Source organism: Equus caballus, chromosome 16 (genome assembly GCF_041296265.1).
Source record: "Equus caballus isolate H_3958 breed thoroughbred chromosome 16, TB-T2T, whole genome shotgun sequence".
NCBI lineage: Eukaryota > Metazoa > Chordata > Mammalia > Perissodactyla > Equidae > Equus > Equus caballus.
In genome coordinates this window covers 13,427,018-13,454,827 of record NC_091699.1, presented here as the reverse complement: position 1 = coordinate 13,454,827, position 27,810 = coordinate 13,427,018, and the positions used below count along the sequence as shown (strand labels likewise).

General features: G+C 59.2%; 1 protein-coding gene across 2 annotated transcripts in view; it reads left to right on the top strand.

Moving 5' to 3' along the window:
* The window catches only part of NUP210 (nucleoporin 210), a 110,388-nt gene that overhangs the window by 80,130 nt on the left and 2,448 nt on the right, over positions 1 to 27,810 (top strand). For both annotated transcript variants that reach the window (XM_023619888.2, XM_070238415.1), the window contains 19 exons: positions 1,471 to 1,599; positions 2,909 to 3,036; positions 3,131 to 3,266; positions 4,729 to 4,791; positions 4,993 to 5,172; positions 7,778 to 7,858; positions 8,943 to 9,074; positions 9,791 to 9,949; positions 12,688 to 12,779; positions 14,431 to 14,605; positions 16,033 to 16,208; positions 18,181 to 18,401; positions 19,720 to 19,856; positions 22,249 to 22,372; positions 23,364 to 23,510; positions 24,248 to 24,498; positions 25,457 to 25,673; positions 27,324 to 27,419; positions 27,498 to 27,581. In XM_023619888.2, the coding sequence (XP_023475656.2) occupies positions 1,471 to 1,599; positions 2,909 to 3,036; positions 3,131 to 3,266; positions 4,729 to 4,791; positions 4,993 to 5,172; positions 7,778 to 7,858; positions 8,943 to 9,074; positions 9,791 to 9,949; positions 12,688 to 12,779; positions 14,431 to 14,605; positions 16,033 to 16,208; positions 18,181 to 18,401; positions 19,720 to 19,856; positions 22,249 to 22,372; positions 23,364 to 23,510; positions 24,248 to 24,498; positions 25,457 to 25,673; positions 27,324 to 27,419; positions 27,498 to 27,581 (2,728 nt within the window). The remainder of the gene's footprint in view (positions 1 to 1,470; positions 1,600 to 2,908; positions 3,037 to 3,130; positions 3,267 to 4,728; positions 4,792 to 4,992; positions 5,173 to 7,777; positions 7,859 to 8,942; positions 9,075 to 9,790; positions 9,950 to 12,687; positions 12,780 to 14,430; positions 14,606 to 16,032; positions 16,209 to 18,180; positions 18,402 to 19,719; positions 19,857 to 22,248; positions 22,373 to 23,363; positions 23,511 to 24,247; positions 24,499 to 25,456; positions 25,674 to 27,323; positions 27,420 to 27,497; positions 27,582 to 27,810) is intronic.

The window sequence follows — 27,810 nt, the reverse complement described above, 5'->3', positions numbered from 1 at the left end:
GGAATAGCTTGAAAAGGATAGGTATTAAATCTTCTCTGAAAATTTTTGAGGAACCTCCATACTGGTGGCCATGGCGGCTCCACCATTTTACCTGCCCACCAACAATGCACCAGGGTTCCGTGTTCTCCGTGTCCTCTCCAACACTTGTTATTTCCTATCTTTTTGATAACAGCCGGTCTACCAGGTGTGAGGTGATAGCTCATTGTGGTTTTGATTTGCATTTCTCTGATGATTACTTATCTTGCACACCTTTTCATGCACCTGTTGGTAATTTGTATGTCTTCTTTGGAAAAATATCTGTTCAGGTCCTTTGCCAATTTTTTAATTGGATTATTTGTTTTTTGCTGTTGAGTTGTGTGTGTTTTTAATGTATTTTGGGTATTAACCCCTTATCAGATATACGGTTTGCGTATATTTTTTCCCATTCCGTAGGTTGTCTTTCGTTTCGTTGGCCATTTCCACAGGTTCTTGATGTTGTAATTCTAGCTTTGCAAACACTGAACTGCTCACTGCACACATTGCCCCTGCAAAGTGGATGCAAGACCACGAAGCTGGGGCCAGAGAGAGGGGGAGGCAGCCCGCTGGGTGCACCTGCCAGCTCCATGACGTGCCCCACCTGTCCAGCCTCCCAGGCCGCACCCTTGAAATGCACACCCAAACCACACAAGTTGCCGCAGGTCCATCTTCAGTAGACACCTGTTAAGGACAAATGTCACGTGTGCGAATGGCCGCCCCCTGCAGCAGGAGAGTGGTCATGAAGCAGTTTGTTAGGGGAAAGATTCTTCTGAAGGTGAGATCCCTGGAAGAGGGTGGAGAGAGGAGAAGCCTTCAAAAGGCAGATCATTGGCAGTGAGAGACCGGAAAGCAGTGCCTCCCGTGTGTCCGTTCACTCAGAACGTTTTATGAGGTCTCTACTTCAAACAAGCTGGGGTTGCAGAGATGAGCGAGACTCAAAGAGCTTCCCCTGAAGACCACAGGGGCTCTGCAGTGTGTTCCCAGGTTCTGTGAATCTGTGAGCAGACTGGAACTTCTGCGTGAGAGCTCCCTTTGGAAAGTAGCTGTCTCACGCTCTGCTTGCCCCGGAGCTGTGGGATACTCTTCTGTTCCAGGAACCGCAGGGGCAGGTGGCCTGGACAGGAGATGCAGAATGTGGTTTGAATCCTCCCGCCACCCCCAAGTGGCTGTGTGCCCCAGGTCCCTTTGAGCAGCTTCCATTTTCTTCTCTTTGTAAATTGTACCAAGTTGAAATAAATGCTCTCTGAGATCTACCCCAGCACTAACATTTTGCAACCCAAGCCTGTCCCCTGGCAGTGGGGGCTCATGAGGAGGGGTGGGCAGGGCAGCATTGGGGTTAGGATTTTCCTTGTCTGCTTCGAACCCTGGCCCGCAGGTCTCTGGGAGGTGGCATCCGTGGGTGCTAGGCTGCTGCCATGAGCAGCGGTGTCACCAAGTCCACCTCCACCCTCACAGGTGCGCCCTCTGCTCCCGGGCACGTCGACCATCATGATCCACGACTTGTGCCTGGCCTTCCCGGCCCCTGCAAAGGCTGCCGTCTACGTCTCGGACATCCAGGAGCTGTACGTCCGCGTGGTGGACAAGGTCAGTGCCGGCTTCCTGATATGGCTCCCTCTGCTGATTCGTAGAAACCAGGAAGATGGGCAGCTGTGGGAGATATTTTCCCTGTGTCCTCCACTTTTTCTCCTGGTTTCTTCGTCTCCCCTCCTTCCAGGTTGCGCAAGCTCGTGCTCTCTCTCACTCTGTGGTTCTGTGTGCACGATGCAAGTAACCTGTGAGGCTGGACTTCTTCACTCCACTTGACATCAGTCAAGCTCGGCTGTAAATGCCCCTTGAAGTTGTCCCCATGGTAGCCCTGACTGGGGAGTCCTGTCCTCTAGCTGGTGTGGGTTGCTAACCAGCCAGGTGCACACCTTGCTCAACAGGAATTTTTCTCCCCAGTGTGTATGTTTTCGATTCTCAGAAATTTCAGTGGCAAATCAAGAAAACTCACTGATGCCAAATGCTTTTGCAAAATGAATACATAATGGATCTAGGCTTTTCCTTAATGTAAATAGGGAATTCTTGTTGCTCCCAATACCTGAAGTAACTGCAGCCAGGCCCTCAGGGGGCTGCTGTCAGCTGCCTGTGTTCCTGCGGGAGAGAATGGGGACTGCGTTCTCGTACACAGCCTCAAATGTTCTCCTGTGATCTTATTTCCAAACTGGTAATTTGCGGACCAGACTTCTGTTTCTTCACTAGGCGTTTCTGACTCCCGTTTCCTAAAGTTCTTACTGTGTGTATTATATGCTGCCAGGTGTGAGCTATTCGGCCAGTGCGCACTTAGTGGACTCCGTCTGTGTGCCTGCTACAGTTCTCAGCCGTGGCTTATTTCTCTTAGTAGATTGTTCTTTGAGAGTGAGGAGTGAGGGGCCAGCCCCATGGCCGAGTGGTTAAGTTCACATGCTCCGCTTCTGCGGCCCAGGGTCTCGCTGGTTCGGATCCTGGGTGCGGACACGGCACCGCTGGTGGGGCCACGCTGAGGCAGCGTCCCACGTAGCAGAGCCAGAAGGACCTACAACTAGAATATGCAACTATGTACTGGGGGGCTTTGGGAAGAGGGAGAAAAAAAAAGAAGATTGGCAGCAGTTCTTAGCTCAGGTGCCAATCTTTAAAAAAAAAGAGTGATTTATGCATCTAAGCATCCCCAAGGCCCTTGTATACAGTAAGCACTTAATTGACTTTCATTTGTTGATTGGCTGATAGTCTGGAGGTCAACTCAGGTGGCCCCTGCCCGATTCCCAGGGCTAGGGCTCTGAGGTTGGTGATGATTTCTCAGAACGTCGCAGGGGCCATAGGTGATAGCATTGGGCATTCAGAGGCCGCCCCTGAGTCTCTGTCCCCCACGACGTAGGTGGAGATTGGGAAGACGGTCAAGGCATATGTCCGCGTGCTGGACTTTCACAAGCAGCCTTTCCTGGCCAAGTACTTCGCCTTCATGGACCTGAAGCTCCGGGCAGCTTCCCAGATTGTCACGTTGGTGTGAGTCCTCCCGGGGGTCAGAGGAGGGCGGCCTGGGGACAGAGCCGACTGGTCTGTCCAGGGGGAGGAGTCCCAGTCCTTCCCTCTGTTCCAGGGCCCTCGACGAGACCCTCGACCACTACACTGCCGCGTTCCGCGTCCACGGCGTGGCCATTGGCCAGACCAGTCTCACTGCAACCGTGACAGATAAAGCCGGACAGAGAATCAACTCGGCCCCTCAGCAGATAGAGGTAGAGCTGCCCCTCTTCAGGCCGCACAGGTCGGCCCAGCCCCTCCTGCAGGCACCGGGTCACACAGCCCCTCCTGCAGGCACGGGCAGTGGGGAGGGGCTCTTTTTTGTGATGGGCTGGGAGTTTTAGAGATAGTCCAGGAAGCCACCACAAGAGGCCATATTGAAAGCCCTACAGTGCCCTATAGCGTCCTCTGATTGACAGGGAGCCTTTACTAGTCCCCGGGACCTGGGGGCAGCGCTGGAAGGAGCGGCTGACTTCAGCTCCCTCTGGGACATGGGGGCATCATGCGGCTCAGAGGAGGGGTGCGCCTCATCACATAGCAAGGGAATGGCAGGACATTCTTTAAACCCTCGAAGTGCCAGATGGCAGTGGCCAGCTGGAAGCCGCAGCCAGATCTGGGCTCACGTGTGGACACACTTCTTGACAGTCAGTCTGAACTTTAGAACAGGCCCTTAGAAGCAGTGGGCTTCTGGAGCAAACAGCTCCTGCATGAGGAGGCTCTCAGGTCCCCCGGTGTCATCTCAGTGTGTGGCAAGGCTGGCTCATGGTGTCAGGTTTTGACAGGAGCCCCACAGTCTACAGGGGCCAAGGCAGCCTTGGCCAAGAAATCATGCCCAAGTGTATGTTCCCCAGCAGCAGTGAGCTCTGTGGCTCCTGCCGTGGGTCTCGGCCTCACGGGGCCGGTGGTCTTTATGGTAATCTGTGTTCTGAAGCTGGTGGGTGCGAGTGTGCCCCCGGGGGAGGCACCCTTCTTCTCCGGGGCTCAGGAGGCGTTTCTGCCAGTACGCAGCGCCGCCTGGCGGAGACGGATCCTCGCGCAGGAAGGCGCCGAGTGGCCGCTCGCTCACCCATAAGCTCTTCCTCTGCCCCTCCGGGTGGGGCTGGTGGGGCGCAGGAGGAGGAACTGGGGCTCTGCCCTGCCGCAGATATGGGGCATCCTTGCCTCTGTCCCCAAACCACACTTTCCTCCCCTGAAGGGTTTGGAGGGCATTGAAGTGGAGAACTATTCTAAGGCAATTTGTCAGGAGAAATTTGGTGAAGGGCCGACCTTCCAAAGAGGAGTTGGGGCAATGTCGGGGCAGTGGACTGGAACTTCTACACGCGTCGGGGTCCCCCGGGAACTCGATAGAGCACAGGACCCCACCCGGTTCCACAGGCCTGCGGTGGGCTGGAGAGAGCATTTCTTGTGGTTCCCAGGTGACATTCACAGACAGCGGACCCCCCCACCAAGAACCACGGATCCTCGGGCCATAGGTGGGATTAGATCCTCTGGGGGGCCGCTCTGGCTCCCCCAGAGTTGGCCAGGACCCCAGACCCTCACCGGTCACTCTCCATAGAGGAGTGATGTCCACGCACCCTGTTTCTCTCTCCCTGGAAATGTCGGATGTGAATTATGATGCCTGGCTGTGTGAGCTTGAAACACAACCGTCCCCTTTCTCTCTTGTGTCTCCACCCACAGGTCTTTCCCCCGTTTAGGTTAATACCCAGGAAGGTGACGCTGATCATCGGGGCCATGATGCAGGTAGGAGCCAAAGGCCACATCCTTGCCCCACCCCAATCGCAGCCAGCCATCAGCAATGCTGTCCGCTGCCTGCCCGCCTGGGGCGTCAGAAAGGGCTGAGATGGAATGCTCGGGGCGTTGGCGCCCTCGCCCTCTGAGGATGAGCTGGGGCTGGCCGGGGGAGCCGGGGCTGACAGGCACTGCTGTTTCTCCCCGTTACAGATCACCTCCGAGGGCGGCCCGCAGCCTCAGTCCAACATCCTCTTCTCCATCAGCAATGAAAGCGTTGCGGAGGTGAGCGGCGCCGGGCTGGTGCGGGGGCTTGCCGTGGGCAATGGCACCGTGTCGGGGATTGTGCAGGCCGTGGACGCTGAGACCGGCAAGCTCGTCATCGTGTCTCAGGTAACGGGCCTGGGCTTCGTTGCAGGTGGTGCCTTCCGAATCCACCCCGGACATGGGCGGTCTGGGGATGGGCGCCCTGGCCAGCTGGCCCCCAGCGACGGGGAGGATGCCCTGTTTACGGGTTTGGGCTCTGCTCCTGAGGACCATACTCTCCCAGGGTCCTGTTTCTGCCCTATGAGTCCACCGCCCCTGCTGGGGCGGCCCTGCCAACTGGGGGCACCCAGACCCCTGAGGCTGCTCCTCCCCAGACGGAGTTTCCCCAGCTGCTCCTTAGGGGACAGGTCACCAGCCCCCGCCCCAGGGACACCCAGTGCACCATGGTGGCAGCGGCTGTGATGGTGGCCTCTGCATGGGGCACTTTACACTCACCTCCTCTGGTCCTTGGCACCCTCGTGCATTTTGCTGCTGTCCCCGTTGGTAGATGAGGGGCCTAAGGAGCCAGCTGGCGGCCCACAGCCACTGCACAGGGGTTCCGGGACTTGACCCGGGACGGCAGACGGCAGAGCTCTTGGCCGTTTGTCCATTTTGAGCAGAGTGTGGGGTGGTCGGATGGGAGAGAAGGGGTGCTGGTGGCTCTGACACCCTGTGGACTGCAGTGTGTTTCCAGAGGCGTGTGCTGGCTTACCTGCTGTAAGTGTGCATGGTTAGACACCAGTAGTGTTTCAGATCTGGATTTGTATTTCCAAGAGCAAAAGAAAACCTGGGTCATCCACTAATACCTTTTGCCCCACTGGAGGTGCAGTTATCGCCCCAGCCCCTTCTCCCCGGGGAGGGATAGTCCCTAATTGCTTCTCTGGGTCTGCAGAGGTGCTAGAAGGCTGAGTTAGGGGCGTCCTCTCCCCGGGAGCACCTTCCTATCCCGCGTTGGTGGCGCTAACTCGAGCAGGTGGGAGCTGGTGTCTCCGAGTCTGGCGGTTTCCCGGCTTCCCGGGGGCGGGGGCGGTATGTCTTTGGGCCTCTGGGAAGCAGGTGGGAGATGGCTTCCGCCTCCTGAGAAGGCTCAGGCACTGGATTCGCCCTGACACCCTTTGCCGGCGGTGACTTGCAGAGCATCTCGGGGGCTGCTTGGTGCTCACAGCTGTGCTGGAAACCTGGGCTCCGGGAAGAGCGTTGTCTTGTGTGTGACCTGACTGTGGACAAGCACCTTTCAGAACCCAGTCGTGCTGTTCCTCGTCAGGAACTGGGTCCCCTGAGCTTCCCCTGAGTTCAACTCATCTAAACACAGCGCCCGGGGGAGCTGGCGTGGGTGCCGCCCAGAGCAGGGCAGGCTGAGGTGGCCTCTGATCTGACACTGAGCTGGTTGATTTACTCCCTCTCCTGCAGTTTCAGCGTCTCCTAGTTTCCCAGTTAAACCGGAGTCGTTTTGCATCGAGGGGGTGGATGCCCTCATTCTGCCTGTCGATTTTATAAAGGCAAGAGAGCAGTGAAATGGGAAAGTCTGTCCTGTGGCACACAGCAGGCTTCAGACAGACCCCCTGGAGAGGGAAACCAAGGACCAACGCCTCGCTTTTCTCACCAAAGAAAGGACTGTGGCTTTAGCAACTGGCTCATTTTTCTCCTCCTGGGGGCCCAGGTGGCTGAAACAGCAGCTGGCTGGAAATTCGGCGAGAGTGGCGCCCAACCATGCATTTCCCTCCCGGCCGTCACTCCTCTCTGGGGTCTGACCTTGCTGGGCCACCTCCCTGCATCCCCCATCTGGCAGGTTGGGCGAGGAGCTGAGGGAGGGCCCTGGTGCCCCTTGGCAGATGGAGAGGCTGTGCCACCAACTCCGTCTGAAAGGCATCTCCCTGAGCCCAGGGAGGCGGGGCCTCAGCCTGAGGCCCACATGTCCATGAAGGATACATGATTCTGGTCAAAAGCTTCCAGTTCCATCTGTCCAAGAATCAGCACCCATGGCCAAGGGAGGGTGCCGGACTGGCTGGAGGGGACTGAGCAGTGAGAAGGACAGAGGGAAGGGAGGGAGTGAATGCTTATTGAGCCTGCTGTGTGCCAGGTGTTAGCCCAGGTCACAAGGCACAGGAGTTGGGCTCAGCACGAGCACAAGTAAAAAGGGTTCTAGTAGCCTGGATTCAGCATGAGTCAAGAGTACTGTGAATAAGCCAATAAAGTTAGTCTTTGGCCAGATTAATAGGAATATAGAGTTCAGAATGAAGGAGGGTATAAGATCTACTCTCAGACTCTACCTGAGTCCTGCATTCCTCCCTGTACTCTGCACGGTCAGAGGGGTCGACAAGCTGGATTTGGGGTTGGGAGGGTCTGGAGACCTGTCCTGTGAGGGCTCCCCAGCCTAGAGAAGAACAGTGCCCAGTCACTGCCCCCAAGTCCCTGCAGTGCTCGCCCAGAGCATCTGGACCAGACAGGTGTCTATGGGCTCAGAAGACCAGGCTGGGACCCCACAGAGGGACGGGAGGGCAGTGGCCAGATCCGCCTGGGGTGAGCCACCCGCAAAGCCAGGCAGCCTCGGGCAGAGAAGCATCATGCTGGATACCCTGTGGGTGCCTTCTGGCCACGTGACTCTGAGCTGGCCTCGGCAGGAGCCTCCCTCCTCCGAAGGGTCCCTCATGGCCCTACCCTGGCCGGCCTGAGCCTGAAGCCCTTTTCCTAGGATCTCGTGGAGGTGGAGGTGCTCCTGCTCCAGGCGGTGAGGATCCGTGCCCCCATCACTCGGATGAGGACGGGGACCCAGGTGAGGCGGGGCCCTCTCCAGCCCCTCCCGTCCGTGCTGTCCCGGCAGCCTCTTGGCAGGTCTGGGACTCTGAGTTCCAGTTCAGGAAGAGCTGGGGAGCCGCTGCTAGGATGCTGTGCCTGCTCCATTCCTCTGCACCTGCTGACCCTGCGTGTCCACGGGGCTCGGCGTCCCCTCCCGGAGGGCCTGCCCTGTGGTCCTGCTCCAGAGCGCAGCGTCTCTGTTGGTCTCCCCCCCTCCCTCATGGCATGAAGCTGCTCTTGTGTTAGCACCCGTCCCCTCCTGGTGCGTGTGGTGCAGCCAGTGAGCGACGCCCGCGTCTCCCCACGCCTTGAGCACCCGGCACGGGACGGGAGCGAACATTTGTATGGCACATCTCTACTGAGTGCTGTCTGCACGTTCATTCATTTGCTGTGCCTAACCACCCCCTGAGGTAGCTGCCAGTGTCTTCTCCATATTGTGGTTGGGGAAATGAACACGAGAAAGCTGAGGCGTCCCCCAGGGCCACGCCGGGTCAGTGAGGGATCCGGGAGTCCGCGCAGGCAGCTGGCTCTGCTTCCCTGTGGCTGCGTCACCTCCCCGGTGCCCTCCAGTAGGCACTCAGTCAACACGGTTGAAGGAGGCCCTGAGTCCCACCCATGCCTGTCCCACGTGAGCAGGGACCCCCTGCTAGATGGAGAAAGAGGAGCAGAGCAGGGGCTGCGGGCAGGGGCGCTGTGCTGCCAGGGGCTGCCAGACTCCCAGAGCTCCAGGGGTCTCTTCAGGAATGGGGACTCTCGGCCACAGTGGACCCAGCTCACAGCCCAGGAAGGACAGCGTGGGGAGGGCAGACCCAGCCCGCGGCCCGAGGAGGACAGGGTGGGGAGGGGCTGCTTCTGTCTTTGATCCTTTCCTCTTTCATGAACGTTCTGCGCCTGTGCCGTGCCATCTCTATCAGGGAAGAACTGGGCACAGGTCCCATTGCCTGGAGGAGACAGGAACGTCCTCAGGCAGTGGAGAGGCAGTGCGGGTGGTGCCCCAGGGTGTGGGGGGCACTTTGGCAGTGGGACCCTGGTGGTCATGGGATCTGGCCTCTCCCCCACAGATGCCCGTTTACGTCACTGGGATCACCAACAACCAGAACCCTTTCTCCTTTGGCAATGCCGTGCCAGGCCTGACCTTCCACTGGTCAGTCACCAAGCGGGACATCCTGGACATCCGGGGGCGGCACCATGAGGTAAGCCCACACCCAGAGCCCCCACCCTCCATCCCAGGCCAGCATCTCTGCTCAAGGCCTGCACCTTGACGCCCAGGCTGGTCCTGGTCCCTTTCTGCCCCTCTCGAGGCTCATCGGGACACTCTGGCACTTTTGTGACTTCCCTGCAAGGCCTTATCCATGGACAGTGGGGGACGCTGGGGCGGGGCAGGCATGGGCATGGTGTGTCTTAGAGGCTGCCTGAAGCTGCTCTAGTGAAGGATGAATACCTACCCCCTACCCAGTGGTGCCAGGCTCCTGTCCCCAGTGCCGGGGGCTTCCCCAGACTGCTCCCGTGGTACATGGGCAGTGTGACCTATTCACAGGCACCCCATAACAGGGCGTCTCTGCGGGGAACCACTGCAAGCCTGGTGTCCCTTTTAGTGTTTCATAACCCACCTCTGTACACTAAAGGCTCTGAGAAGTCCTCCGTAGAATGCTGGCTCATGTGGGTTGGCCCAGCGTTTTCTACGTGCACCTGTGAACATCGTGAAACTAGGGGACGGATGGCATGCTGCCTTGTGCTGGGGGGACCAGGCTGCCCGCCCCAGGGTGACAGGCCCTGAGCGGGGCAGGGAGGCAGCAGCCTTTGAGGTCAGGCAGGCGGCTGTCAGGGAGTCAGGGGCTCCTGCTGGGCTCTGCACTTCGGAGGGTGCGGGGCCCTGGGGCTCTCCCTGAAGAGTGTTGGTCTGTCCCAGGCGTCACTCCGGCTCCCGTCACAGTACAACTTTGCCATGAACGTGCACGGCCGGGTGAAAGGCCGGACCGGGCTGAGAGTGGTGGTCAAGGCCCTGGACCCAGCGGCTGGGCAGCTGCACGGCCTCGCCAGAGAACTCTCTGATGAGATCCAAGTCCAGGTAAGGGACAGGTGTGCAGAAGCCACCGTCAGAGGGGGAGTGCCCAGCGGCTGTGTGGGCACACTGCGGGTGGCATGAGGCTGGGCCCTGCGCCAGCACTCGCTCTGCGGGGTCTGGCCGGGCGTATGAGGTGCTCTGGAGCTCAGAGATGGGCCGATGGGGCCTCACAGAGGAGGGACATTTCGGGATGGTGGGGTCGGCCGGAGGGCCAGGCGGAGGGAATGGCATGTGCAGAGTCCTGGAGGTCCGAAATAGCTTGACGTGTTCCAAAACAGCAGATTATTCTGAGCTTGGCGTCTGGGAGGCCTTCATGGGAGGAAGAGACTAGAAGATCCTGTGAGCTGGGCGTTCGTTTGTCTGTTTATCTCACAAACACTCGGAGTGCTCGCCGGAGGCTGCCCACCTGGGGCTCCTGCGAAGCCTGCGGGGCAGGGGTTGTGGGCGCTGCTGCTTGACGATGAGCCTGCAGCCTGGGGGGTGGAGCGCCCCTCTGCAGGGCCCGGCGAGTGGGCAGGGGACCCTGAAAGGCCTTGAGGGCTGTGCCGTGTGGAGGTCTGGGAGACGCGGTGGCCCGTCGATTCACAGATGGAAGCTGAGCCTCAGAGATGGAGGGGCCTGCTCCGAGCCAAGTGGGCCCAGAGCCCAACCATCCTCCTCCCACCCAGGGCTGGCCCCGGCCCTCTTCTTCCTTCCCCTACCTCCCTGGCCCCGGGCCCCTCTGTAAGACCGGGAGGTAGCAAGTTGCCTCTGAAGAGCATTTCTAGCCTCAAGGGCCCCATCTGCTAATGTGGGACTCAGTGACCCCCAGGACTCCCCAAATGGCAAAGAAAAGTGAAAGTGGCTCCTAGATACCACGAGAAGAGAAACGGGTCCCAGCCCCTCTTCAAGAAGAGAGAAACCATTCCTACCGCAGGCACGTGCCCAATCAGGGAGAAAGAAGCAGGTTTTCAGAGAAAGAAGAGCCTGTTTACCACCCTTCTCACCCCTGCACGTGCACACGCCTGCACACACACACAGACGTACACACACACACATAAACAGAAATACGTGTACTTCCAGGTAAAAATAAAATTGACTAAGTTCTAGAACGTCTCGTGGAATTGAAGACAGGGTTTTGCAGCTTCCAAATTCTGTGGCCTCAGCTGGGTCACGTAACATCCCTGTGCCTCAGCTTCCCTAGCCGACAGCAGAAGGAGCTTGAGTACATCAGAAACTTAGAAAAGCTGGATCCAGCCCACAGATGTGTTTTATTTGGTTCACTCAGTGCCTTGGAACAATTTTTATTTGTTGCCAACATTTAAAAATAGGAAGACTTTGTATAAAAATCCGATATGCTGCTTATCCTGAAGACATGGCATGTTGCCACATGGCAGAATCAGCAGGAGATGAGGAGCACCTCCCCTTCACGAGAGCTGCTCCCTCTGGTTAGCCACAGGCCCCACCACTCCCTGCTGTCTCTCTGACAGCGAGGCCGAATATCAGTTGCCCTTTGCCGTGATGCTTGCGCTGTTGCTTTTCTGACAGTTAACAAGAAAGTAAGGTATCTCTGTACCTTCAGCTCCATCTAAAGAAGGACAACAAGGAATACATGTTTAAGGAAAACAGGAGGAGACGTTTGTATGTGGATTTCCTGCACAGTACATGTGTCCAAGATGAAACTAATGAGGCTGCTTCACTCCGATGCCACCTGCCTGGCAGAAGGACTCCCCCGACGCCAGAACCCCGTCGTTTGTCAGTCACCATTTAGAAAGTGCTGGCACTCCCAGTGTGTCACAAATCCCACAGCTCTTGGAGACAGGCGTGGCAAGGGTTACTAATTTTAGACCCATTTTACAGATGAGGAAATCCAGGGTTAAATCTATGCTCAGAACACATCAGCGCTGGGAGGGAGGGAAGTTGGGCCCGTCTCCTCCTGGAAAATCACCGTCAGTTCAGACGGTTTTAGACACAGGCCCTTAGGAGCATCCAGCTGGTCCGACCAGATCAGAAGCCAGTGGGGAGCTCAAAGCTGCACTCGGCATCTAGGCTCGAGGGTCCTCAGAGAAGGGGACTTTGAAGGGTGACAGACACTTGAAGATGCACACAGAGAGGGGTCTGGAGTTCTGGGGTAGGGGCTGTGGCGGGTGCTCTGAAGCTATCGAGGGCCTCGGGGCCCCTGGGGAGCGACAGGATCAGATTGTGTCTGACATTGTCAGGTTGTGCTCTGCTGGCCTGAGCCCGCCGAGGCCCCACACACGCTCTGTGCAGATCTGTGAAGAGTGCGGCAGGACGGGGAGCGAGATCAGGGCCCAGCAGCGGAGGGGTCTTGTTCTGAGACGGTCACAGGGAGGGGCTGGGTGTCATGCTGAGGGAAGGGGGATTTAGATGGAAGCTTCTCCAGCCTCAGTCCTGGCGAAGTCACAGCTGAGCAGACCCTGGGCCCTGGGGGTCCGTGTGCTGCCTTCCACGCGCACGTCCCGGCAAACGAAGTTTCCTCCCGGGAACAGTGGGGAGGCCCGTGCTTCCTGGCTCCGCGAGGCAGCCCCGTCAGGGCACACATGCTCAGCCTGCCTGCTTCTCCTCGTCGCACCCTTGGCCTCTCCTGGCTTAGCCCTCACCGTCATGCCCCAGCCACCTCGCAGGTGCTTGCAAAGCGTTCCTCATCCCTGGGCCCCTCGGCTCTCACTGCTGGGAGAGAAGCAGAGTCCTGGACAGGGTTCCGCTGCGTCCCAGGAAGTAAGATGTGCCCTCTGTTCCAGGTGTATGAAAAGCTGCTGCTGCTGAACCCCGAAATAGAAGCAGAACAAATATTAATGTCGCCCAACTCCTTTCTAAGGCTTCAGACAAACAGGTACGTGACTCAGCGCTTGTCAGCAGGCCTGTGAACGGTGCTCCATTCAGCGACTCATTTGTCAAAGTTGTCAGCAGCTGGGGGACGCTTCCAGCAAACTGTGCATCTTTCTCAGTGTTGTGTTTGAAACAGGGGCAGCCTCTGCCTTCCTCCTCCCCTCGCCATGGACTTCCCTTGCTCTTCTGCCTCCCTTCTCCCCGGGGGTCCCTCCTCTCTTCCCCGGAGCCTAGAAAGCTTTAATGCCTGCTACTGAAATCCAGTGCTTCAAAGGGGGAAAGTACCACCTTGAAAGCGTTAAACTTTCAACCCCCGTGTGTCTTTAAGACCTGCTGCTCAAAGCGTAGTCCGAGTCCAGCCGCGTGGGCATCACCTAGGGGCAGGTTGAAATGCACATCTCAGGCCCTGGCCGGACCTGCAGAATGAGAATCTACGCTTGAACAGGGTCCCCGGGCGAGGGGGCTGCACACTCGCGTCCCAGAAGCGGTTTTAAAGCATGTCTGCAGACATGACGCCTGCCTCGGATTCAGAGGGAGGGCCTGGCAGGTGGTGACTTCGTGTGAACTGCAGCTGCCAAGTGGGGGCTGCAAGAACCGTAGGAGCACGGACATGTTCCATCACACACACACGCTGTTCGCTCAGCCTGAGGTGTCTCAGCACCAGGCTCTGTGTTGGGCTCTGGAACAGAGATGGACGACACCTGGTGCCCTGGAAGGTCTGGTGGGGAAGAGAGGAGGACAGCGTGAGAAAGGCTGTAATGAAACGAGGTGTGACGTTCAAGCTGTAGCCCAAAGAAGGGCCTTGCATCCGAGGATTCAGGGGAGCATGTCACAGGTGGAGATGCTTGAGCTGGGTCTTGAAGGATGCATAGGAGTTCTGCAGGTTAGAGGAGGGGGCTGAGGAGGGGAGAAAGTTGAAGCAGAGGCAGTGACGTTTGCTTAAAGTCGTCTGAGGAGGATCTGCAGGGCTGGGGCACAAAGAGAGAGGTGAGGGGGCAGTCCTGGGAGCTAGAGGCCTCTGCTTCCCGTTTATTATATTAATGATATGCAGAAGGGCCAAAAACGTGGCCTAATTTGCCTTCCACCCAGTGCATCCTGGCAGTAGTTTTACAAACCCCTTTCTGAGCAACTTGCCCGTTCTTGTGCTGTTAGCAGCCCTTGGAAATAGGACAGGGCAGGGCCATTGCTCCACTTTCACAGCTGAGGAAACCGGGGTGGACAGAGGGGATGCCACGTGCCTGCGGCTCACGGCTGTTTGCAGGCCCTGGGACTGCCTTAGCTTCTGTCCCCTCGGAGCCCCCTCCTCTCTCCACCACGCCAGGCTGCCTTATCTAGTCAAGTGAGAACAACTTGCCTCAGAGATGCCCTTCTGCAGGAAATGTCCCGTGGGACTCAGCCCTCACGTCCTTCCCTGCGACCAGCGTGGTGGGCGCTGCTGCCCTTGGAACCACTGGTTTCCAAATGCAGTTTCCTGCCGGTGACCCGCGAGGCTGCAGACAGGCTGCCCGCACGTGGTCCTGATGCACAGCAGGGCCAAGATGGGGCCTTTCTCTTCTCCCAGGAGCAGCTGGGAGCCCCAGACCCCCGGGTCCCCTCGCCGCGAGACACTCCTGCCGCCACTCTCTGTAAAAACGCGTCTGTTTTGTTTTCCAAAGGGATGGCGCAGCCACTCTGAGCTACCGTGTCCTGGACGGGCCTGAGAAGGTTGCCCTCGTGCACATTGATGAGAAAGGCTTCCTGGTGTCGGGGTCTGCGATTGGCATGTCCACAATTGAAGTGACCGCCCAAGAGCCTTTCGGGGCCAACCAAACCATTATCGTTGCTGTGAAGGTAGGATCCTAATTTCCCTCCTCTTCGGAGTAATGAAATCCATAATGCCCAGGTAGTATTTTTCCCCTCACGGGTGTAAGAGTGAATATATACACCTTCCAGCTGAGAAATTGTGTGTCAGAATTTATTTAAGAATAACTCGGGGACGAAGGTCATAGGTAAAAGGCCACAGCATTTTCTGGCTGTCAGAGCCGAGATTCTTGGAGATTACTGATTGAAATGACCTCATTTCATAGATGGGGAAACTGAGGCCCAGCGAGGTCTGTGCTTTGCTGGAACTGGCACCCCAGTGTCTGACCAGCCAGCCGGGGCCTGGAACATGGTAGGTGCCCGAAAGCATTGAAGGCATGTGCTCGATACCTGACCCGGAAATCATGATGTGACACGCATGGCAGCCTGGAGTCGGCTGACCCATTTTACAGGCGTGAAGCAACTCCGAGTGGGAGTGACCCCCTCGAGGTCGCTGTGATTGGGAGTCAGAGTCTGGGTTCTTACCCACGTTGGCCCGGCTTGGGTTTGTGTCCTTGGGCCACATCCCAGTGCTCCCCGTGTCCCTCTGCACCCTGTGTTGCTTCGTGACAGGGACTTTCTCCTTGGGCACCTTGGGTTGGCTCCTGGGGTTTATCCTGATCAGAATTTTCTTTCCGTGTGTCATCGTAGCCACTTTCTGAATCCTGATAACAGAGAGAATACATGACCAGCTTCATGTTTAGATGTTGCCGGTCACAGGCCTATTCCCTTAATTAACGTCTCTTTGTCTCAAGCTGGGCGCCTGGCAGGGAGCCCTCCACCCTAGTTCTTGAGTAAGTGAAAGCGATGGCTCATCCTGTTTGTTCTAGGCACCAGCTGTGTCCCTGTCACCGCAGCGCTGAACTTTGTCAGGGAAATTAGGTCTTTGGGGGCTGGCTTTTTTGGCCAGAATAGATTTTACTGGAGTCAGGGAACTGAGGCTGATCTTCGTGGAGTTCAGGCCCGTGGGCTCCAGGAACCCATCGTCCCCTCCTTTTCCCATCTCTCCTTTCCCCGGAGCTCCTGCGGGCGTGCAGTGGCCTCCAGTTAGTGCTGCCTCTGTGATCCAGGGCGTCGTTCCTGCTTTACATGCCCAGAGGGCCAGGTGCTCCAGCGAATCTGGACAGGCCACCCTGCAGGGACTTCTGCGACGTGAATAGTGGTGTAATTCTTCAAAGTCATGGGTGTGGACTCTGGCGGGTTGGGTGGGCTCACTGTGTAGGGGGTGGGAACCTTGTCACGAGGTTACCATGCTCTGGGGAGCGAGGCCTTTCCTTGTTCCATGACCCCAGGTTGGGCCAGCGCTCAGTCCTTCCTGGGATGGGGACTGGCCAGGGCTAGTGTCTCCTCCCCGGGAGGGTTTTCGGGGAGGCTGGTTCCCGGCACAGCCATCACCATACCTGCTCCTTGTCCTGTAGGTGTCCCCTGTCTCTTACCTGAGGATCTCCATGAGCCCCGCCCTGCACACCCGGAACAGGGAGGCCCTGGCAGCCCTGCCTCTGGGAATGACCGTGACCTTCACCGTGCACTTCCACGACAACTCTGGAGACATCTTCCACGCTCACAATTCCGTCCTCAACTTTGCAACAAACAGGTAGGATGTGGGTGACGCTCATTTCTCACCTGGGCGTCTCGGTCGTACCGGGTTTAATTTACGGAGGGTGACCGATGGCGACCCAGGGAGCCTAATGCAGTGAAAGAAGAGTTTTGTCACTCAATTTCCAAGAGGAGGAGACGTGCCACACTCATAGGGCCACAGGGGGACGCACCAGGCTCGGTGAGGAGGCGGGAGTCGGGAAGCACGGCCGAGAGTGTTTATTACTCTAGGACAGGAAACTGGTGGGAACGGCCCCCACTGGGCAGGAAGCGAAACCTGGATGCCGGGATTTGTGGTCGGAGGATCTGTAATAGGACTTTGTGCACCTGTGAAAGCTGGACTGCAGGGAGATACAAACCACCCTGTCTGTCCCTGTGGTCAGTAACGCAAATCGTCAGTTACACACTCCACAAAGCTGATCAGGGAGGCACACACCTTCCAGTATTCCCTGAGCGTCTGCTGTGCACAGGCCCTGCGGCATGACATCTTGCTGACTCCTCACTGTAGCCCATTTGTAGAGGCCCAGAGAGGTCAAGCCACTTGTCCAGGGCCACAGAGCCAGAAAGTGGGGTTTGAATGCCAGGTCCCGTTGGATCCAAGTGCAAGCTCTTTTTGGCTGAGTCTTTTGAAATCCCGCTGCAGCCTCGGGCCTAACGTGAGGAGAGAGGGGGCGGGCTCCAGAGCCAGGGAGAGAGCCGTGGCCTCAGTCTGGGCCTGCTGAAACTTCTGAGTCGGCTGGAGCAGTGGTTCTCAAAGTGTGGTCCCAGGCCAGCATCACCCACATCGCCTGGGAACTCTTAGAAATGCACATTCACAGGGCCCAAGAATGTAACAACAAGGCCTGCAGGTGATTCTGCAGGTGGAGAACCGTGCCCAGGGGGCTGCAGAGTGGGCTCAGAGCAGGCGGGAGAAGCCTCAGACCAGGAGGGAGGGGAGGCCTTGGGGAGAGGCCCCAGAGAGGCCCCCCGGGCAGAAGGGTGAGTCCAGTGCTGGTGACCACTGCACCGTGGCCTCCCCACGGGCCCTGCAACAGATGTGTCCCCTACTGCTGAACATGCCAGGGCCGGCGCTAGGAGCGGGGCGTGCGGAAGAACCAGGGTGTGGAGGCGGACCGGGTTCAAGCCTGGCTCTGCCCTTGGTGGGCCTGTGAGCTTGGGAAGGCGGGTCACCTCTCCAGTCCCCTGGTCTCCACACAGTCCCATGAGGACCGTGGCCTCGCCCCAGGTCCTGAGGCCGGGGTCGGAGGGCCTCTGGCAAAGTGTGGAGCTCTGTGCACGCAGTCTGGGCCGTCCGTCCACCTGGGACGTAGGCGGCCCTGGAGGAAGTGGAACCAGGTCGTCCCAGCCCCTCAGTTACCCCGCAGAAGTCTCGCCAGCCCTTTGTGGTCGGAGCATCTCTCTCCAAGAGACAGTCAGGGCTCAGGGGTCAGAAGGCGTGGCGGCAGGAAGTGATGAAGTCGGGGACCCAGCCCTCACCCCCCCAGTCCAAGCCTTCCCACCGGACGACACTGGCCGACGTGGCCTGAGTCTCACTGGCTGCCAGATGCCCGTCCAAGCACGTCCAGCTACCGGCCTGGGGTAGTGCTCATGGCGGATGAGGGAGTGGGCAGGGGCTCCAGTGCTCACTCAGGTTACACCGCAGAGGGCAGCTCCTGCCTCCCCAGGACGTCCTCATGCCTGCGGGGAAGGGCTGGAGAGCGCTTTGCAGGCCACTTTCCTCTCTGGGCCTCTGTTTTTCCTGCTGCAATGCGGGGATGGCAGGGCAGCCGTTCCTGCTGAGGACCGTGGGCTCCTCCCGGGTGATAAGATGAGTCAGACCAATGCAGCTGCTCAGTAAACGGGAGCTGAGTGACGTCTGGGGTCGAAGTCCATGAAAAGCGTCACCCAGCAGAGGACTCACGCTGTGTCTCTCCTTCGGGAGTGGGAGGCCCTTTGCCGAGACTGAGCCCGCGTCTCCCTCCTGTGCCTAGAGATGAGTTTGTGCAAATCGGGAAGGGCGCCGCCAACAACACCTGCGTCGTCCGCACCGTCGGCGTGGGCCTGACCCTGCTCAGCGTGTGGGACACGGAGCACGCGGGCCTCTCCGACTTCGTCCCATTGCCCGTCCTACAGGCCATCTCCCCGGAGCTGGCCGGAGCGGTGGTGGTGGGGGATGTCCTCTGTCTGGCCACTGTTCTCGTCAGCCTGGAAGGTAAGAGGGAGCCTGGCCAAGGGAGCCCTTTGAGTCTAAGCTGTGGGTGCTGAGACCGTGAGGGCACACGGTGAGCGCTCAGGACGGGAGTGGGGAACAGCTCAGCTCCCTGTCCCCCAAGGGAGGTGTGCAAGTAGACATGGATGACGTTCTCGAGCAGGAGCTGGAAAACTGCTCCTCAAGGGCCAGAGCCAGCCTGTCGCCTCTTCCTGCAAATCAGCTGGCCCGGGAGCTCAGCCTCCCCGTTCGTTTACATGTCAGCAGTGGCTCTTTTCATCCTGAAACTGCCAGGTTGAGTGGCAGCCTCAGAGACCTGAGGGCCTGCACGGCCCAAAATATTTACTCTCTGGCCCTGTGCAGAACACGCGTGCCAGCCTGCGCTAGAGCAGTGCTGTCCAGGAGGACTTCCTGCCACGTGGACACGTCCTGTGTCTGCACTGCCTAACGCAGTGCCACTCGCAGCTGAACGCGTGACATGGCTGATGCCGTGGAGGAACGCAGCGTTCCGTGTTAGTTAACTTCGTGGCTGGTGGCACCGTGTTGGACAGCGTGACTGTGGAAGGAAACTGAGCAAAGAGTCGCTGTTGTGCCGATTCAGTGACTCTCGGATTCCAGTCGTTCCCAAGCCACCTGTATATCCAGGAGCTACAGGCACAATTATTCACTTAATGTCTGTTTCAGTTGGCTCCTTTTTTTTTTTTTTTACCTAATTAGATTCATTTTAAGAGGAAGTTAAACATTGCCTTTAAAGAAAAGCAAATATAATTTGCCATAAATAGAATGCGGTGTTGAGTTCTTTGATCGTATCTGTTACATAATGTGATTGGCTTTTAACCAAGATGCTGTCTAGTGACAGCTCTCAGCTTGACGCCTGCTTTGTTTGCTGAGGGGGCTGACCAACCATCCTGGGCGGGGGCAGGGCAGTGCTGGGGGGCGGTATGTGGGGGGGGCAGGGGGCCAGCACACAGGTCATCCCAGGACGGGGGGATGATCAAGACATTCCAAGCAGGGAGCACTGGAGGTGGGAGAGGCCAGAGGCTCACTGTGGACAGGCCACAGCCATGCAGAGGGCAGGTGCCGCAGGAGAGCTGCAGCTGGCCCCAGGTGGTGCAGCCAGGAGCGGAGGCTGGGGCAGCACCAGGCTGCAGAGGCAGCAGCATGCCTTCCCTCCTGAGAGTGATCACTGAGCTCCCCAGACAGCAATGTGGGGCAGGGGTGAGGGACACGGGGAGGCTGGCACAGTCATCAGGTAAGACGGGATTTGGCTGGAGTGTCGGACGTAGGAAAGAAGGGTGACATCCAGTCCTTCCTTCCCCAGGCCTCCCCGGAACCTGGAGCTCCTCAGCCAACAGCATCCTCCAAATTGACCCCAAGACAGGCGTGGCCGTGGCCCGGGATGTGGGATCCGCGACAGTTTACTACGAGGTCGCTGGGCACCTGAGGACCTACAAGGAGGTGGGGCTTTGGGACACACGTGCTCCGTGGCCCGGGAGGCATGGCTGAGTCTCTCGGGGTGAAACTTTCAGCTCTCAATACGGGGTGATCCCCTTTCCTTTAGAAAGAAGCCCCAGCGCCCCGCGAGGCAGCTGGCATCTGGGAGCCTTGAGTCTGGGCTCTGCCACCCACCTCCTCTGGGACTGGGCCCCTTCCCCTCCTCTCCCCAGACCTCTGTCAGCCCCTGTGCAGAATGGCGTGATGACAGGAGGCGACCTCCTAGGGGCGATCCCGCTGCCGAGAGCCTGGAAGGGCCCAAGTGGCTGGGTGGGGGGTTCCTGGGGGGCGAGGCCGTGGGCAGCCGCGTGGCGAGGTGGTGTCACCGGCAAAGTTGAACCTCCCACCGCAAATAACCTTTGGAGTCCTTCTGGAGGTGAACAAAACCGCTCTCTCCTCCATCTGTCTCCAGCAGAGTCTGGCTGCGTTCCTTCCGCGCGGGTCCCCTTTCCAGAGCCTCGCACGCTGTGTCCGTTCAGCGGGTCAGCCTCGGAGCGGGCGTACTTAGTACTGCGGCTCTGCGGTGCGGGCGCACAGGTTGCAGACAGAGGCGCTTTGGGACTAATAAAGCTGTGCTTCCCAGAAAGAGCTGTGGAGAGTGGCTGGGGCGGGCCTGGGGTGGGGCGCTGGCAGAGGAGAGGAGGCACCGGCCAAGATGTGGAGGGTCAGGAGCCGGGCCTGGGGGCTGGAACCAGGGTGTGGGGCAGGCAGAGGCAGGCTCTGGGATCAGAGAGGGACACTTGGATCCGTTCCAAGGACTGGTTAAGCATGTGGGCTCTGGGGCCAGGCTGCCTGGGTTCAGATCCCAGCTGGGCCACTGAGAGGCTATGTGACCTTGGGGGAGTTATTTAGCCTCTCTGTCTCAGTTTTCTGGTCTGTGAAATGGAGAGCATGTTGTTTTGAGGATTGGGTCAGGCTGTGCAGCGTTCGGAGTGGGACCCAGGTGCCAGCTGCCACCGTGACTGCCAGGTAGAGCGGCTGAAGCTCGTGCTGGGAGCCCTAGGGAGTCATCCGGGACTTTTCTTAAGCCAGGAGTGAGGTACAGCAGAGGTGTGGTTTGGAAAGGTTGCCCAGTGCCAGGTGGAGTGTGAGAGCCCGAGGGAGGGGAGCAGCTGCAGGGGCCAGCCGGGGCCCAGGACGGCCCTCGGCGGGCACTGCTGGGTGGGCGGAAACTGAGGGTGCGTTTGGGAGATTCCGGAGGGAGGGTCCTCAGAGCTTGGTGCACGTTCGGAAGTGGGGCTGAGGGAGAAGGACGCCTGGGGATGACTCCGGGGTCCGGCTTGGGTGACAAGATGGATGCCGGGCCTTTGCTCTGAGAGGGGAGCACAGGGGGGCCGTGTGGGGGGAAGGTGCTGAGTGAGTTTGAGGCGGTGGTAGCTCCTCCAGGTGAGGCTGGCGGTGACGCAGCTGGGCAGGCGTGTCTGGAGCTCCAGGGCAGAGCTGGGATGGAGGTGGGGGTCTCCAGCACAGGGATGGTTCTTGCCCTGGGAGTGGGCGGGAACGTGCAGGGCACACCAGAGCAAGAGGGCAATGGGGTCAAGGCTGTGGGCGCTGTCTCCAAGGCGAGGAGGAGGGGAAAGTGGGAGAGGACTGCAGGGGGGCCGGTAAGGAGCGGGGGAGACAGGGACGGAGGGAAGTACTGGTGGGGGGGGTGCGGGACGCAGCCTGGCCTTTGGGGACACCAGGCCCGTGAGAGGTGGGGAGTGCTCAGTGCTGCCCAGAGGGACGCTGAGGCCTTCCAGCTGGGGCAGCGGCCCCCGAGCTGGCCCGCAGGGCAGCGGGGTGGGCTCTGCAGAGGAGGGTAAAGGGCACCCCAGCTTGAGAAAGCTGGTCCTGCCTCAAGAGGGCGTGCGGCTGCGGGTGCGGGACAGTCCAAGGGGGAGAAATCTGAGAGACCGGATCCTGGGGGCCTTCACCACCCTGTCTGGGGGGGTCTGCATTTTGGTTGGGTTCGTTTATTTTGAATAAATGACAATAAAGTAGAATGGCTCCTTCTCTCTTTGCTGAGAGATTAATTAACCAAATTGACGAGCACAGGAGGGGTCATAACCATCACAGGAGCCGAAATTCACAACCCACCTCCACCCCATAAATGCATCAGGCCTGCTATGCGGCCCCTGCTCTCCTGCCGGGCCAGGTGGCTTGTTTAGTGGAGAGCGCTGGGCGGCAGTCTGACCAGCCTGGGGTGGAACCCAGCTCTGCCGTGTTCCTGTGAGTCATGCAGGCTTTGAGCCTCAGGTCTGTCCCCTGTGGAATGGGCGTTTCCTGCATCCCAGGCCGCGGCGGGGTCACAATGCCCAGCGCAGGGCCTGCACACAGTTGGCGCTCAGTGGAGTTGCCTTGGCTCCCTCCCCAGATAGTGATCAGCGCCCCGCAGAGGATTGTGGCCCGTCACGTCCGCCCTGTCCAGACCAGCTTCCAGGAGGCAGCGGCTTCCAGAGTGGTGGTCACCGTGGGAGACCAGAGCTCCAACCTGAGAGGTCCAGGGCGAGGGGCGAGGGGGCTGGGTGGGGGTCCTGCGGGGTGTGGGGAGGGGCTTCTGTGCCCATCCAATGGATTTTGGTCGGGTTTTCGTGCTCAAACTCACGCCAACTCCAGAGAGCGCATTTGGCCCCAGCTGGCCCGCTCCTTCCAGCTTTCTAGAATTCCAAGTCCTCCACAAGCTGAGGCTGAGAAAGGAATCTTCCTAAGGAGCCCAGCACCCACAAACGGTCTGTTTCTGAGCTGGAAATGCAGCTTCCACCCCAGGGCCCCTGAGGAAAGCAAGCCCCAGTTTGCCACCATTAATCCCGGAAAGCAATGATGTCACAGGCCTGGCCACTGGTTTTGATTTTCGTAATTACCTCTCCCAAGTCACGCATAGAACATTCGACCCCATCTCCTGCCCATGACAGCCCTGGACAGCAGCTGCCAGGAATAAATAAATCCGTACTGGCTGTCTTTTTGAAAAACCACTTCACTGGTAGCATTAAGCACCGCTGTTCTCGTTCTGATCGACGAGGCAGCTCTGTGCTAACCTCTCTTCCTGCCTCGGTGCAAGCGGACAGCGCTGCGCTGCTGCACAACAGGCCTCAGTGCATTAGCGGAGAACTCTCACCCTCCTGGTGGCCAGAAATAAACTGCCCATGATTCCCTGCTGACGGGAACAGATGACACGCATTAGATGCGGGCTCCAGAGCAGATGCTGAGATTGTGACCTGAAATGGCCCGTGATTCGCAGAGACCGCCTCCTCTGTAGAATTTATCCTCAGCGTTTATAAACCATGGCATCACGAAGCTTCGGGCAGCCCTGGGGGCCCCACATGGAAGGAATTCGGGGTGCAGGTGCCATTTTGCGGCCCACTCGGCCTGTGTGGCCTGCTGTTGCTCCCTGTTTCCGGGCCCTGCAGGCAGGTGCAGAGGCCTCGCTGGGCCAGGGTGTGGCAGCCAGCAGGGCTGACCTCCACCCTTCCTCCCCCTCCCCATCTCTAGGTGAGTGCGGTCCCGCCCAGATGGAGGCCATCCAGACGCTGCGCCCGGAGTCCCTCATAAGCTGCCAGCTGCAGTTCAAACCAGACGTCTTTGATCTCCCGGCACGTGATGTTTTCACCGCGGAGCCGGCGTTTGACGCTGCACTGGGTAGGTTTGCAGGGGTTTGAAGGGGGAAATTGACCTGCACGGAGGGTTTGCCCTCAGTGCGTGTGGCTCACGACAACCATCAGTCCAGAGGGCACTGTGTCAGGAGCCCAGCCTGGGGATGGATCGTCACTCTGGCCTCTGGTTCAGTAGGAGGGGTTGGCGTCCCTGTGCCAGGTCACGCCGTTCTCACAGCCACCTGGCGTCCTGGTTCCAGGCTCAGGGAGCTCGAACTGCTCAATAGCGTCCGTCTGACTCGCTTACCCACTCTGGGCCAGGCACGGAAGATACGGCAGGTGCCCAGTCAGTCCCGCCCCACGCTGCCACAGAACGTCCTGCTGCATCTGGGGCCAGGGTCCCTGCCAAGAGTCAGCCGGGCCCACCTGCAGCCCAGCGCTGGGCCGTGGTGTCTGTCTGCCATCTATTCTCTCTCATCAGAGCCGGGCTGACTTGGCTCTGAGGTGAGGGAGTGAACCAGACGCCCTGCCCCTAGTGTCAGTCCAGTGGGGCCTAGCCAGTGGAGGATTCGGAGACAGTGAGGGAGAGCGCTGGTCACAGGAAGGGTGTCAGGGCAGGCTGGGGCACTGACGAAGGCCTTCCCAGGAGACCCCTGGAGGAGGCCACGCCTCCCCTGTGCTCTCAAGGATGAGTAGGAGTTCTCCAGTTAGGAAGGCAGGGAGAATGAGTAGCCTCAGGGCATGGGTGGAAGAGGGGACAAGGTGGCCCCCTTGTCTCCGCAGGCCGGTACCTCTGCTCCGTCACGATGCACAGGCTGACAGACAAGCAGCTGAGACACCTCAGCATGAAGAAGACGGCGCTGGTGGTCACTGCCTCCATCCTGGGCGGCCACTTCTCCGGAGAGCAGGTGGGGGCCGAGGTGCCCTTCAGCCCGGGGCTTTACGCCGACCAGGCTGAAATCCTCTTGAGCAACCACCACACCAGCTCCGAGGTCAAGGTCTTTGGAGCCGGGGAGATTCTAGAGAGCCTGGAGGTGAGTGGCCCATGCGCAAGCAGGAGCATTGGAAAGGACCCGAGGCAGCCAGGACCGGTGGCACATGCAAGTCCTGACCACCTCTCCTTAGTATTAAAACTAGAGATAAAATTTTTGTAAATGAAAATACCCCGACCCTGTCTTTTTTCTGCAGCACCATTGCCGTCCGTTAGCCCATGCAACTGTGTTAGTTGCTGGGGTTTCTGCTGCTCGTCCCCAACTCGAGGTTAGGTGGGTGAGGGTGGCACTTAGAACAGGGCTGCCCACCACAAAGCCTGAGCTCAGTGGGCATCAGGATGTCCAGTGATGAATTCAGTGCGGGAATGCAGGCCGACGTGGGGCGGGAAGGAAAGCTCCAGCCCCTGACCTATCACTGACGCCCGCACAACTTGGGGCAAGGTCCCCTCTCTGGGCCTCAGTTTCCCCGTCTGCTGATGGTGGCGGAATGATGTCATAGGTCGTGGAGCCCCGCAGGCTGGGAGGAGGTCTGGGGTGATGTGGTGAGGGCTCCCTGGCCTCTGCTCTTCCTCCTCTTGTCTCGCCGCAGCAGACGTGGCCGAAGCTTCTCACAGCGAGACAGGGGTGGAACCTTCATTGGTGACGGAGGGTCTGCCAGGCCGCAGGGTCGGGCTGCTGGTGATCCGCCGCTAACAGATCTCCAGGCCACTCCCTCGGGAAGTCAGTGCTGGGTGAAAGTTCACGTCAGCGTAGCGTTTTTTTAAAGAGCAGTTGATTAGATTTCATGATTCCTCACAAACAGCCTGAGTGTGGGCAGTGTGCTCCCTCCCTGACTGGGCGCATTGCACGCTGTCTGTCAGAAGTGCCGAGGCAGCGCCACCTGCCCAGGGAGTGGGGCCTGGGCAGGGGTCCCCACCCCCGGCCTTCAGGCTCGGAAGGGAAACGCAACATGTCAGGTAGAAATGGGGGTGCTCCCCTTCAGCCCTGACGTCTCTCCCAGGTGAAGTCGGGGTCTCCGGCTGTGCTGGCCTTCATGAAAGAGAAGTCTTTGGGGCTGCCCAGCTTCGTCACCTACACAGTCGGTGTCTCGGACCCCACGGCCGGCAGCCAGGGGCCTCTGTCCACGGCCCTGACCTTCTCCAGCCCCACAACTAACCAAGCCATCACCATCCCTGTCACCGTGGCCTTCGTGATGGATCGCCGAGGAGCTGGTCCTTGTGAGTCATGGGATGGGACACCAGCTGGGACGGCCCTGGGCAGGGAGGGCCCGGCCAGAGTGGTCCTGGCTGTCAGCAGAGAGCTGGGAGTCTGAGGACGGGAGGAGTCAGACATGCAGACAGCCCCACATAGTCAACATCGCTCAGCGGGCAGACGTGCACACTCCGTGTCCCGTCCAGGCTCAGTGCAACAGCCAGAGGAGGCTGTTAAACGTGGCCACGTCTCGCCCTCCTCCCTCAGCACTCTGCCCCGAAAGGCCCCACAGGATCTGCCCTCCCAGCCCTATATGACTTGTCTCCCTGACGCACCCTGCTCCAGCCACGCTGGCCTCCTTCCTGGTTTTGGAACACATGCAGCCCCAACTCGAGCCCTTGGCATTTGCTGTTCCCTCTGCCTGGAATGCTGTTCCCCTGGATGGCCCCTTGGCCAGCACCTCCCACCCCCCATCTAACCTTCCTCAAATATCACCTTCCCACGTAACACGAACACTCCATCCTCGCTCCCACACGCTCCCACCCTTTTCTTCCTTCCCTAGTACTATTGCCAACTGTTGGCCTGTATAATAATTAATATAATTAGTTATCATGATTTCTGCTGGGCCTCCCCAGCCAGAAGCTAGGTAATTAAAGACAGTGCTTAGAACAGGGCCTGCCCAACATACAGTCGGTGCTCAGCAATGAACGAATCCATTTATTCTGTAGGCATGGATTAGCACCTGCTGTGTGCCAGACTCTGCTGGGCCGATGCCTGGGAAGCCCCCATTAAATAGAGAGGGCCCGAGAGCAGTGACGCAGTCAGAAGGGATGCATCTAAGGATGTGGCCGAGGAAGGGGGCACAGAGGCAGTTTGACCTCTGCCAGAGGAGGGCGCAGCTCCAAGGAGCCCCTTCAGCCCCATCTGGAAGGACAAGTAGCCGGGCGAGGGTGATGCAGACAGACCCTGGGGTGGTGTGTGGGGTGAGGGCTGGGCATGAGGAGCCTTGAACGCCAGGCCAGGGGCTCAGGCTGTCTCCCGAGAGCAGGGAAGGGACCTGGTCAGGTCCGATTGGGAGTGGACTGAGGGGTGGGACCAATGTCAGGGGCACTTGAGGAGGCCACCCTTCTTCCTGCCGAGCAGGGATGTGTCCAGACTCGGGACAGCCCAGTGGGGTGGCGGGAGGGGTCCTTGAGAAGGCCTGAGGGCCCGGCTGAGGCGGGGAGCTGGAGGAGGAGCGGCCCTGGGGCAGAAGATGCTGGGCTCTCGTTGTGCAAGGCCTTGGTCCAGGAGCAGCGGTGTGCTGTCTGGTGTCTGCCCCGACCTCCATTGTCATGGTTCTCACTCTCGACTTGGCGTGTTCGACACGGCCTTCGGGCAGCGTGGCTGACTGGGCAGCCCCCACCTCCGACGCCCGCAGAAAGGCCTCGTCTGCCCTTGAACGGGTGGGGAAACCGGCCCCTGCCGAGCGGTGAGCCTCTCCACGAGGAGGGTCCTTCCTCCAAGGAGCAGGGTCTCACGTGGAACACGGGTCAGGTGGCCCAGGAAGGCAGGGGACAGAGCAGTGAGGTGACGGCCCCGTGGGACTGGACACTGCTCTGGGCCCCTGGAGGGCGGCCCCACCCTTTGGCCATGCGCTGGGCGGTTTTGGTAACACGTCTTCCCAACGGTTGCAGATGGAGCCAGCCTCTTCCAGCACCTCCTGGACTCCTACCAGGTCATGTTCTTCACGCTGTTTGCGCTGCTGGCTGGGACCGCTGTCATGATCATAGGTGAGGCAGGCTGCGTGGTGTCCCCTGGTTTGCTCCCCCACCCCGTGCCCCCACTCTAACCAGCCGCGTGTCTTGCAGCCTACCACACGGTCTGTGCGCCCCGCGAGCTCGCCACGCCTCCAGCCCTCTCCCCCGGAGCCAGCCCTCGGCACAGCCCCCACTGTGAGTAGCCCCCTGCAGATGCAGCCTGGCAGAGCTGGGGCTAAGAGGAGGGGTCCTGGGGGAGAAGGGGACGCTCAGGCCCTGGACCCCAGCTCTCAGAAGGCCTGGCCCTGGGTAAAAGTTGCAACTGGGGCGTGAGGCACAGAGGGCAGCTCTGGGAGCCAGCGAGGGGGACCTAGACAAGGAGAGCTTTCCCAAGCAGGACGGGGCAGGTGGAGGGGCTGGCGGC